Below are 12,108 nucleotides of genomic sequence, written 5' to 3'. Positions count from 1 at the left end.
GGGGTGAATAGGTTTCTACAAATTTTAATTCTTTCTTTGCAGTATTAGGCTTTACGGAATATAAGTGTGAGCTTAATACAAACTAGGTAAGGCAACCTAGACGATAATGCAAGTAACTCAAGCACAAAGGCTCTCACAGATTAGATAACACAAGTAAAGAGTTTGGTTAGAGATAATCGAAAGCACGCAGAGACGAAGATGTATTCCCGTGTTCCCTTCCTTTGCAAGAAGGTACGTCGCGTTTGGAGATGTGGGGATCCAACGAAGGATTTCTCAACGCCACTAAGGCTCACCTTCTTCTCCAAGCCTATCCCACGAAGGAATAGCCCTTTCACTTGTGGTAGACTTTGAGGCAGCCTCCAAACCTTCACAATCTTCTCAGGAGCAAATCCACTGCCTGGATGCTTCCGGACGATTCTGCCCACCTAGGGTTTCCAAGAAACCCTAGAGAACAGGTAACTTGAAGAATACAAGGGGGGACAAGATTTGGCTCGGTGATACTGTAGATCTAGATCTCCTCTAGCTTTTTCCTGGAGGGATTTGAGTTTGGGTGGAGGAGGAGGGATATCTGAAGCTTTTGGTGCTTGCAACAATGGAGTATGAGAGAGAGAGAGAGAGAGAGAGAGAGAGAGAGAGCTCAAGAACAGAGTAAGGTGTAGTGCCTTACTGTTCTGAGGTAGGCAAAGGGGTATTTATACTTCAGCTTGAAATCTAGCTGTTGTAGAGTGTCCGGCTCAGCATATGGTTGAGGTGGCCGGCCTGCTGGGCGAGGCCCCGGGCCAGCCGGCGAGGCACCCGGTCATGCCGGGCCATAGACCGGGCCAGCCCGACAGCTGTCGGGCGGGGCGCCGGGCCAGCACCGGTCGAGCGCACTCAGCACCATGGATGTGTCCGGTGGGCACCAACGTGGGAGCCGGTCGGCGCCGAGTCAGCCGGTGGCACGCCCGATGACGTCGGGCTAAGCGCCGGGCGAACTTGGAGAAACCCCTGATGTGTGTCCGGTTGGCTCCGGTGCCAGAGCCGGCCGACGCCGGGCCAGCCGGTTCCACGCCCGGTGCCGCCGGGCCAGGTGCCCGAGTGAGGCTCCACGAGGCATCAAACCCTCTTGGAGACACCAAGCTGGAGCAGACGATATGTTCGGAAGAACTCCCTCGCGGAGGTCCCCAAGCTACCAGCCTCTACAAGCCAGAAAGCCCCTTTCAGGGACGATAAGATCAAGGGAGGGAGCATTGGATTCCCTCCTCTCAAGACCTGCAGCAAGGACGGGAAGAGTGGGCCCCGAAGGCTACAAGACAAGCCGAGCTAGTGTCGTCATGGCTGAGCTCAGAAGCTCCGTCCCGAGGAGGCGAGATTCCATTGCCTCTTTGGTGATTAAAGCAGGCTTGATGAGAACCAAAGCACCAAGATCCTGCCCTTGCCCCATTAGTGCATGGATGTGTGGACGGCACAAGCTGCCAGAGGATCGAGCCTGGGATGGCCGGATTTAAGTGGATCGGAACGTGAAGAAGACGAGGCACAAGACACATGAAGGAAGCGGCAGCACACCAACAAAATTTGTACGGAGGCGCAACAAGCATGGAGCTGCAGCGTGTAAAGAACCCTAACTAAGCTCTGATACTATGTTAAAAATGAGAAACTATTATTCATATGAGGCAAAGGGTACATGTACATACATGACACTATGCACATATCTCCATTCGCCCGACCCCCTCCTCTCCCGAAACCCTCCCCAACCATAACCGCCGCCGCCTCGCCGACGTGGGGGACGGTGGACGGGCTCTCCCCTCCTCGACGCACGCGGCGGCGGCTCGCGCTGCGGTCCCCCCTCCCCTCCCATAGGCTTCCACCCGCAGCACACCGGCAGGGGCTGGTGGTGTGCGGCGGCCAGGCCCTCGGTCTGCGCCATGCCCTCCCCCCCCCCCGCCTCTCGTCGGTGCGTGGAGGCGATCTCGGGCTTCTTCCGCGTCACGAGGGCGGACGGGGCAGCAGCCTTGGGCTCGACGGAGGAGGTGGCTCTCTTCTACGCCGGAGAGGGTCGGCCTGGTGGTGGTGGATCTTTTGATCTATCACTGCGATCCGGCGGTGAGATGGAGGGGCATGGAAGCCGGCGATGGTGTCGCCGGTGGAGGGTTGGTTTGGCCAGCCCGGGATGGTCGCCGACGTGGGGGTCCGACCTGTATAAAGGCGACGGTCCTAGGGCCTCTCTTGCATGAAGAGGAGGACCTACCGGAGGCCTGGACTCGTGATCTGGCCGGTGGGTTGAGTTCCGGAAGGCTCCACCGGCGAATGTAACAGTGCTTTGCCTGGAGTTTGCTGGATCGGAGGCATTCGGTCGTGCGCACCCATGCTTTTATTCCGACCGATTGGTTCTGGAGGGAGCGGCGCGAAGCTCTTTTTCTGTGTTGACATCAAGTGACTATGGATCCATGATGAAAGTCGGAAGAGGAGAATTTCATGAAGGCCGGAGAGGAGGACTAGCTAAGGGAGGTTCAAGTCTCCGCGCTATTGAGAGACTTGCTTGGTGTTCCGGGCTTCACAGCAGCGGTATGAAAGTGGGGGCGACAACACAGGTAAAATGCAGAGTCCTACCTTTTAGGGTGAAAACCCAAGGTCTGGCCTTAACTGGTTGTGCCTGACAATGGCCTTGGTGGAGGCATTGTTTTGAGAGCGGGGACTATCTTCAGGGTGAAAACCTAAGATTTTTGATCGGGCGACGACGGTGTTTGAGCACTGTTCCCTTCTTGGAGGCGTCATTTTTTGGAGAGTATGTAATTCAGGTGTTGTCTTGGCGGTGGATGTATTGCTGTTGTTAGACCCTACTGTAGCGGGACTTTTGTTTCTTAGTTTTTCTTTTTCTTTTTTGGCTGTGTGCATCCATAGTGCTATTAGGGTGGTGCGTTGTTGCAGAGGCTGGGTATAATTGGTATCTTCTTGATATTAATATATTCCCTTTATCGAAAAAAGGTTACACTATGCAGAAACTATACACTCGAGTATAGGATATACAGAAAAGGTAATTGTACAACTCTAGCACATGTTTCACCAACACCATATGTCTGAGCACCCACATCACAAGTTTGCTAAAAGTGTGCAACCCGTTTGCACCCGCATCATATGTGTAGTGTAGCTATGTTCCAAAAATCTAACGCAATTTTCAAGGTGCTTTTGTGTTGTTCTTGTTATTTCAACGAGGTTTTTTAGTGAGATTTTTATCGTTTCACAGTTCTTGCGCATGTTTTCTTCTATATTTCCTAAATCAGCATAATTAGTTCGGTTGTTCCGTTAACATTCGTTGTGTGTAGCCTATCTACAGTTTCTGACGTGAGATTGCTCTCTCGCGGCTGATTGTATTTAGTAGCTACTTTCCTAGTTTCCTAAGAGCATCTCTAGCAGAGCACGTAAACACGTGAACTGAAAAATGCGAATTTAGTTCACCAAACTCGTGTTTACGAGCTGAAAAATCGTTGTCACATATTAGAAATAGTAAAAGTGTAACTGAAAAACGGAATTTGAAATGTCACGGGTAAATTAGGCGATGATTATAGTTCGAGATGAATTTGATGCTCTGATTGAGCATCAAAACTTACATAATTCAAGAAATTAAAGCTAAAATACTTGTACACCGGCGAGCGCTAATTAGATAAGCAAAATGCGGCCTAAAATAGTTGCCTATGCGCGCGGCAGTGCCGGTGGTGGCGCAGCGTGTCGGCGGCAGACGGCATCGACACTGTCGTGGAGGAGCTTCACGCGTCATCGGCGTCAAGCTCGACTATTTTGAGCTTCACGCGGCGGACGCGGGCCTCGCAGCGGGCCGCCTCGTATTCCCGCACCTGGCGGACGGCGTCCGCCTCCTCCCGGCGGAAGCGAGTGCGGGCCTCCGCCTCGCTGACGGCCTTGGTCTGCGCGAGGACGGCCTCCTCCTCGTCGATGCCGTGGACGTAGTCGTCGGCGGAGATGGTGGGCGACCGCGCGGGGACGAGGTCCTCGTCGTCGATGCTGTCCGCGACGGGGAGCCGCGGTGCGCGGCTCGAGCCGCCGGACGAGGAGCGCTCACCGGCGTTGCCGTACCTGGCGAGCTTCCCTGGGGGCGTGAGCCCCCAGTTCGTCCACCGGTGCGCGCTGTGCTTGCACGCGCCCTCCGACTTGTTCCATTTGCGTCGCTCCGCCTCGGTGCTGAACACGGGCGGACGCGGCGGCGAGTCGCCGCCGCCCAATCCGGCGCCACGGCCTTCGGAGCAGCCACGGGACGCCATCGCACCGACGAGGAGGGTGGATCGGTGGCTGGGCTCTACTGGATTGTTCGCCGAAAAAGGGGGTTGGCGACGGCGGAGGGAGCTGAACGGCGGAAGGGAGTAGGGTTTGGAAACCGAACTCCCCTCCGCGAACCCTATTAATACGGGAAAACCTCTCGATTTCTCGGAGGCCCGAACTCGTTATACGAGCTAGGCCGCGAGTTCGGGCTCCGTTCTGGCCCAGTTTTGGTCTGAACCCCTATTCTCTGCTAGAGATGCTCTAAGTAGAGTGAGTGTTAGTGTGTTACTCCATCAAAACATACTATTAGATTGTCAAAGCTAGTAGTTCATTTTATAAAATCATCCCTAAATAGCAGATTAAGCAAAAATTATGCACCCACTTGAAAACAAATTACTAGTGAACCAAGACTCGGAAGAAAATATGATACAAGTGAACTGTAGCTAACCTAGTTGAGAATCTAGAAACAAGCTGATGCAAGTTTCTGTTACTTTGTTGGCCACGTGAGGCAACGCCATGTACCGTCTGCAGTATTGTTCTAGCTCCGGGCAGTTGTGACACCGCGCCACCTTGAGAGTGGCGAGCGAGTTGGACACCGTGGTGACTTTCTCAGCCAGCAAGTTGATGCACAGCCGCTTCATCCTCTCTAGGCGGAACCGGCACGCAGCACCGAGCAGATCTCCGGTCACGGTGACAAAATCTCTAGAGAGGACAAGGCTGTCGAGATGAGGCGGCAACTCGTCGGTGTATATGAAGTGGAGCATGGCCTTGAAAACAATGCTGCTCATGGCGTTGATAATCACATGGTCCTCGGCCATGTTGCGCGCCGACTCCACCACCACTTTGTGGAGGGCCAGCGAGCGTGCGGCGATCACGAGCCTGTGCGCGTGGATCTCACACTGTTCGACCAGGAACTTGACATCCGACCCTTGTTGGCTTGCCAGCAGCTGCTCTAGATGCCATGCCAATTCAGTTGGCGGCACGATGATCGCGGCTCCGACGTAGGCGCCCGCGGTGCTGGTGCGGGACTCGCTGGTCACCTGGACTTCACCGTGTACGGTGAGAGAGCCGTCGTGTGAGGTGGCGGCAGATTCCAGAGTGGCGAAATGCGCATGGCCATACGAGTGCCCGACCCTGGTATACACGGAGGACTGATCCCGACCTCGGTGGGAGAATGTCGGTGATGGGTCATTGATCCTGAAGCACGCCGAGGCTTGGACGTTGACATGGTCGGCGGCAGGAGCGCTCATGAGCGTGAGGTAGATACCGATGTGCTCCTTGCCATCGTCTGCTTTCTTCCATGGGTACACGTCTATAGCCCATCCGTAAACGCCGACCTGGAAAGTGCCAGATCGGATGTATTCTTTGTCTCGGTCGTCAGCACCATGTCTGGTCTGCCGCACGGCGTTCAAGTTCTCGATCACGAAATCGTGCCTGCCTCTGACCAGCGCGTTCGGGTTATACCTCGACACGCTCTTGTGTGGCTGCAGGCTGGAAGGAGGGGAGGAGTTGCGGGCCACCGCACGCCTCGCTACTTTCTTGGTCACCTCGTTTATGAAGGCGGCGCAATCTTTCTCGAGCTCCTTGTACTCCTCCGTGGCCTCCACGGCACCGTACACGTCCGGGTTGGACGCCAAGAACTCGATGCAGCAAGCCTCGAGCTGCCAGCAGCTGTGCCTGCCATGAATTTGGATCAGCGTCATCATGACATTATCGACGTCCATGTTCTCGGAGAGTATCTTCTCGCACATGAGCCTCAACCTCTCGAGGCCGTAGAGATCCGCGGCCACGAGTAGGTCCTGCGCCATGGCAACAAGGCATGCCTGTTTCTTGGGTCTAGGCTGCTCGTCAGTGTAAATAAAGTAGAGCATGGCCCTGAAGGTCGAGACGGTCATGTCGGCGATCTTGATCTCGAGGCGCCGCGTGCTGCGCTCCTTCTTCATGTCTTCCGTGTCGCCGTAGAAGAACTGCGCGCGGAAGACCGATGACCGCATCGCGAGAACGAGCTTGTGCGCCGGGATCTCGGTGCCCTCGACGATGAAAGTCACGTCGGGCAGGCAGTTGCCCCTGAGAAGCTTGTGCAAGTCCTGGGAGATGCTTGGCGGCGGCGGCACGGAAACGAAACAGTCTCTAGTAGTGGCTACGGCGGAGTCGTGCTGGAGTGTTAGCGCTGAGATCGCTCAGCTCACACACGCAGAGAGAGATAGGTAGAGGATTAACACGATGGTTTTGCGCAGCGCACAACTGATGCTGCTTTTCTGTTTCTCATTCCTTATTTGTAGCCGATTACAGACTAACAGAAAACGGGAAATGAGGCCACGACTAAGTCCTACACGATCGCGCCATCCCACGATCACTTAGCCATTTTCTCGATGCCGTGCGTCGTGCGTTTGATCCGTGCCATCCCACGGCGCCACAAAGCTCGGCCTACACTACAGGCTTAATCAACTCGTGACTACCTCAACGAGCTGAACAATTATTCTGCATAAGCAAATCTAATCCTAATCAGCTAACTGAACTAGAACTAGCCGTTAACTGACGAAACTGTCGTCAGGCTTGAGTTTCAACATTTCTCCCCCCAAGCCTGGCAGGCAGATTCAGACTTCCATGACGCCGAGCTTCAGTCGCATCTCGAAGAACTTGACTCGACCCAGCGCCTTGGTGAGGATATCAGCGAGCTGGCCGTCGGTGCTAACGTGATCGACGTCCACCTTGCCATCTTCTACACACTCCCGAATGAAGTGATACTTGACGTCGATGTGCTTGCTCCGGTCATGGTAGACGGGATTCTTGCACAATGCGATCGCCGACATGTTGTCGATGCGCAGCTTCACCGTCGTTGGCGCATCGCCAATCAGATCTCCTAGGAGCCGACAAAGCCACACGCCCTGGCATGCTCCCGACGTTGCCGCCACGTACTCCGCCTCGCAAGACGAAAGAGTGACGAGCTTCTGCTTCTGGGACGCCCATGTCACAGCACTTGAGCCGAGGAAGAACACCGTGCCAGTGGTGCTCTTGCGATCATCCTTGTCGCCAGCGAAGTCACTGTCGCTGAAGCCCACTAGCGTCGGTGCTCCTGCACCTCGCTTGTAGCAGCATCCATATCTCGCCGTTCCTGAGATGTAACGGAGGATCTGCTTCACCGCTGCCCAGTGCGGTGCTCCTGGCGCCTCCAGATACCTGCTCACCATACCGACAGCAAACGTGATGTCGGGACGCGTGTTGCAGAGGTAGCGAAGGCTGCCCACAATGCTTCGATAGAGCGTCGCGTCAATGGCTCCCCCTGAGTCCTGCTTGCTCAACTGCAGCTTGCTCTCCATGGGCGTGTGCGTTGCGTTGCACTCGTCCATGCCAGCCGTGGCGAGGATCTTGCCGACGTAGGAGCTCTGGCAGAGAGTGATCGAGTCACCTCTCTGCGCCACCTCGATGCCAAGATAGTACGACAGAAGCCCAAGGTCACTCATGGCGAACTTGTGCTTCATCTCCTCCTTGAACTTGTCAATGTCTCCCTTGTCCGACCCGGTGATCACCAGGTCGTCCACGTACACGCCGACGATGAGCGTCGAGCCACGGGTGTTTCTCCTATACACTGCGTGCTCGAGGGGACTGCGCTCAAAACCCAGGGAGATGAGCGTCGAGTCCAGCTTGGCGTTCCATGCGCGAGGAGCCTGGCGTAGCCCGTAGAGCGCCTTGCGCAGCCGCAGCACGCCGTGTCTGTTGTTGTTGTCGACGTACCCCGGTGGTTGATGAACATATACCTCCTCCTGCAGGTCGCCGTTCAGGAACGCGCTCTTGACGTCCATGTGGTGCACCGCCCACCCGTGGTGCGCGGCGAGCGCCAGGATCAGTCGCACGGTCTCCATGCGTGCCACCGGCGCGAACACCTCGTCGTAGTCCACGCCTTGCCGTTGTGCGTAGCCTTTCGCCACAAGCCTCGCTTTGTGCTTCACGATGCGCCCTGCAGGATCTTTCTTTACCTTGTACACCCACTTGAGCCCGATAGCTCGATGTCCGGGCGGGAGCGTGGCTAGCTCCCAGGTGCCGTTTTCACGGATCGCGCCAAGCTCTACGTCCATGGCCTCCTTCCAGCACGCCTCGGACAGAGCCTCATCGACACCTTCAGGTTCCTCCGCGGCGATGAGGCAGAGCTGCACGAGCTCCCCCCGATCCTCGTCCAGTTGCTTGAGGACGTGCCGCATCTTCCTGTATTTCTGCGGCGTGTGGTCAAGGTCGTGGCGCTCGTAGTCGTTGTCCGGTGGTGTGGCCCAGCCATCCTCCGTCGATGCGGGTGATGGGGTCCGAGGTGCGATGCCCTCCCGCTCCACGCCGACGTGGCGTGGCATCACCGTGTTCGTCGAGGATGAGATGTTTGTCGTGGCCGTGCCTGTGCTCACCACGGATCCGTCCCTGCTTGGCGTAGCTTTGCGTGACGTTGATCCAGCTTCGAAGCTGGTTGGAGGAGGAGCAGGAGTAGAGCTCGTGGAGTCTTCTGGGAAGATGACCACGAGCTGTTCGTCCAGGGATCGTGCTGCAGCATCCGCCGTGCTCGACCAATCCCACCTGCGCTGCTCCTCGAATTTTGCATCGCGTGTCACACGTACCTTCCTCGTCGCAGGATCGTAGACCCTGTAGGCCTTTGAGCCCTCCTCGTAGCCGACGAAGACCATCGGAATGGACCTATCGGCGAGCTTGTCGATCCCAGGCCCAAGGCGCTTGACGTGAACGACGCACCCAAAGGTGCGCAGGTGCCGCACCGTGGGCTTCCGTCCATGCCATGCTTCGTACGGCGTCATGCCGTCGACGCTGTGCGTGGGCGCCCTGTTCAGCAGGTACACCGCCGTCTTCACCGCCTCTCCCCAGAGCGTCGCGGGCACGCCCATGCTTTTCAGCAGGCAGCGCGCCATCTCGACGGTCGTCTGGTTCCTTCGTTCGACGACTCCGTTCTGTTGGGGTGAATACGGAGCGGTGGTGAAGTGCATGATCCCGCCGGCGTCACAGAACTGGCGGAACGCAGTCGAGTTGAACTCGCCACCGCGATCCGAGCGAAATCCGAGCAGTCGTTGCCCAGACTCCGCTTCTGCACGTGCCTTCACCTTGCGGAAGCGCTCGAAGGCCTCATCCTTCGTCTTGATCACCTCTAGCCACATGTACCGTGATCGATCGTCGACGATGAGGAGGAAGAAGTTGTTCCCTCCCTCTGTCGCCGGCGTGATCGGGCCGCACAGGTCCGTGTGCACCAACTCCAGGTTCTTGGTTGCCCGGTACGTCGTGGCCTGCGGAAATGGGTGCCGATGCTGCTTGCCCAGGGCGCAGCCATCGCACACCTGATCAAGACGATCAAGCAGCGGAATGCCACTCGCCATGTCCTTGCGCCCCAACTCGCGCAGCGCCCGGAAGTTGAGGTGGCCGTAGCGAGCGTGCCACAGCCAGGCTGGGTCCGTGCCGCTTGCGAGGAGGCACACTGGCCGCGTCGAGGTGAGGTGCAGGACGTAGAGCCGCCCCTTGTTCCTCCTCACACACGCGAGGAGGCGATCGTTGTCATCGCGGAGACGAAGCCAGCCATGGCGAATGTGCGTGTCGTAGCCGATCTCGTCCATCTGCCCTAGGCTGAGGATGTTGCTGCGCAGGCGAGGAATATAGTACACCTGAGTCAGTGTCAGATGCTCACCATTGCGAGTCTCGAAGACGATCGTGCCTTTTCCCTCGATCTGCACCTCCGAGCCATCACCGAGCTTCACTGCGCCCGTCGTGCCGACGTCGAGCTCGGAGAAGATCTCGCGTCGCCCGGACATGTGGTTCGAGGCTCCTGTATCCAGGTACCAGGACGTGTCGCAACGGCCCCCTTCCTCGATGGCGCGGGCCTGCGATTTCTCCTCGTTGAGGAGAACGTGCTCGACGTGGTTCTCCGTGGCGTCGGTGACCACGGATAGTTCGGCGAGGAACACCGCGTTCTCCTCCTCGCCGTTGGCGTCGCGGGCGAGGTTCGCCTTCTCCTTGCGTTCCTTGCGAGGCTCGGTGCAGTTTCGCGAGAAGTGACCGTTCTTGTTACAGTTGTAACATTTCACGGTGGACATGTCGCGTTCCCCGGCCGGCGCGCGTCCGCCGCCGTCGCCGCGAGGCTTGTCCTTCTTCTTCCCTTTGCGACTCTTGCCGTCGCTGCCGGAGCCGCCAGAGTTCTGGCCTTGCTCCTTGCTGCGTGCCTTCCACTGCTCCTCCGTGAGCAGTAGTTGGCCGTCGTTGCCGTTGTTCTGGCCGAGGTCGTAGCGATCCTCGGCCGCACGAAGCCGCCCGATCAGCTCCTCCACCGTGAGGAGACTGGTGTCGAGCAGGGTCTCGATCGAGATGGCGACCTGCGTGTACTTGGAGGGAACCACTTGCAAGAATCTCTCAACAACAGTTACCTCTTCCACGTCGTCGCCGAGGATGCGCAAACTGTTTGCGAGCGTGTTGATGCGCATCCCGAAGGCTTCGAGCCCTTCGCCGTGCTTGAACTGGATCTGAGCGAATTCCCTCCGCAAGCGCTGTGCGGTGGCCTTCTTCACGCGAGCGACGCCAAGACGCATGGTCTTGACAGTCTCCCACGCCTCCTTCGAGGTCTTCTTCGCCGCGAGCGTGCCCACCATTTCTGGCGGTACCGATCGCAGCAGGGCCCCGAGCGCTGCCTTGTCGTTCGGCACGCTCACCGGGAAGCCTTCAATAGCCTCCCAGAGAAGGCTCGCCTCCAGGTTGATCTGCATGACCAGCGCCCACTCCATATAGTTCGTCTGGGTGAGCATGGGCCAGACAATGGAGCTGCTCGGGGCGGCGCGCTCTTGCATCGTCCGTTCGTGGACGATGATCTCGTTGCCGTCGCTCCTGCGGACAGTGCTCCGTCCACGGCGCCGCGCCGATCGTGACGGCGTCCGTGACGTCCTGCCCTGTGCAGCTCCTGCTGCCGCCGCATCCGCCTCCTCCTTCTCCTTGCGCAGCCTCTCCTTCGTCGCCGGAGAAGCGCTTGACATGATCACCGGGAACGATAACCGCTCTGATGCCACTTGTTAGCGCTGAGATCGCTCAGCTCACACACGCAGAGAGAGATAGGTAGAGGATTAACACGATGGTTTTGCGCAGCGCACAACTGATGCTGCTTTTCTGTTTCTCATTCCTTATTTGTAGCCGATTACAGACTAACAGAAAACGGGAAATGAGGCCACGACTAAGTCCTACACGATCGCGCCATCCCACGATCACTTAGCCATTTTCTCGATGCCGTGCGTCGTGCGTTTGATCCGTGCCATCCCACGGCGCCACAAAGCTCGGCCTACACTACAGGCTTAATCAACTCGTGACTACCTCAACGAGCTGAACAATTATTCTGCATAAGCAAATCTAATCCTAATCAGCTAACTGAACTAGAACTAGCCGTTAACTGACGAAACTGTCGTCAGGCTTGAGTTTCAACATGGAGGACGTCGACGGTGCAGTGTATGGTGAGGCGGTCGGCGTGTGCGTCCACATAGCGTGCCTCGTGGTCCCGGAACGCCGCCGGGACGGAGAGCTCCCAGGCGAGGGCGCGGCTAGACCAGGCACTGAAGGTGTTGGCCTTGTCGCTCCGCCAGACGGCGGCCGGGAACTGGCCGGTGCCGGCGGCCTCGTCGATCCGGAGGCTGGCCATGGCGACGACATCAACGTCGGTCTGGTTCTTGGACAGCTCTAGGGAGATGGATGCCAGGACGATGCCTCGTCGTTTGTCTCGTTCATCGAAGCAGCATACGAGCGCCCAGGGGAAGCCGCCGGCGTTGAAGCTGCCGGACCGGACGGAGGTGCGGACGCCGAGCGACTTGAGCCTGCTGTAGCCGAGGATGTCGAACCGGTGCG

The 12,108-nt window shown here is 57.5% G+C and overlaps 1 protein-coding gene across 1 annotated transcript; it reads right to left on the bottom strand.

The window, feature by feature from the left end:
• Window positions 1-4,694: 4,694 nt before the first annotated feature.
• On the bottom strand, window positions 4,695-11,905 carry LOC124648283 (BTB/POZ and MATH domain-containing protein 2-like). Its single transcript, XM_047188074.1, has 3 exons — window positions 11,693-11,905; window positions 10,397-10,439; window positions 4,695-6,379 (listed from the first exon to the last, which is right to left on the bottom strand). The coding sequence occupies exons 1-3, from the start codon at window positions 11,903-11,905 to the stop codon at window positions 4,695-4,697; spliced, it is 1,941 nt and encodes a 646-aa protein (XP_047044030.1).
• Window positions 11,906-12,108: the final 203 nt, after the last annotated feature.

The sequence above is a fragment of the Lolium rigidum genome, chromosome 4, assembly GCF_022539505.1.
Source record: "Lolium rigidum isolate FL_2022 chromosome 4, APGP_CSIRO_Lrig_0.1, whole genome shotgun sequence".
Classification (NCBI taxonomy): domain Eukaryota; kingdom Viridiplantae; phylum Streptophyta; class Magnoliopsida; order Poales; family Poaceae; genus Lolium; species Lolium rigidum.
The sequence above is the reverse complement of the archived record's forward strand: the minus strand, read 5'-3'. Positions and strand labels throughout refer to the sequence as shown.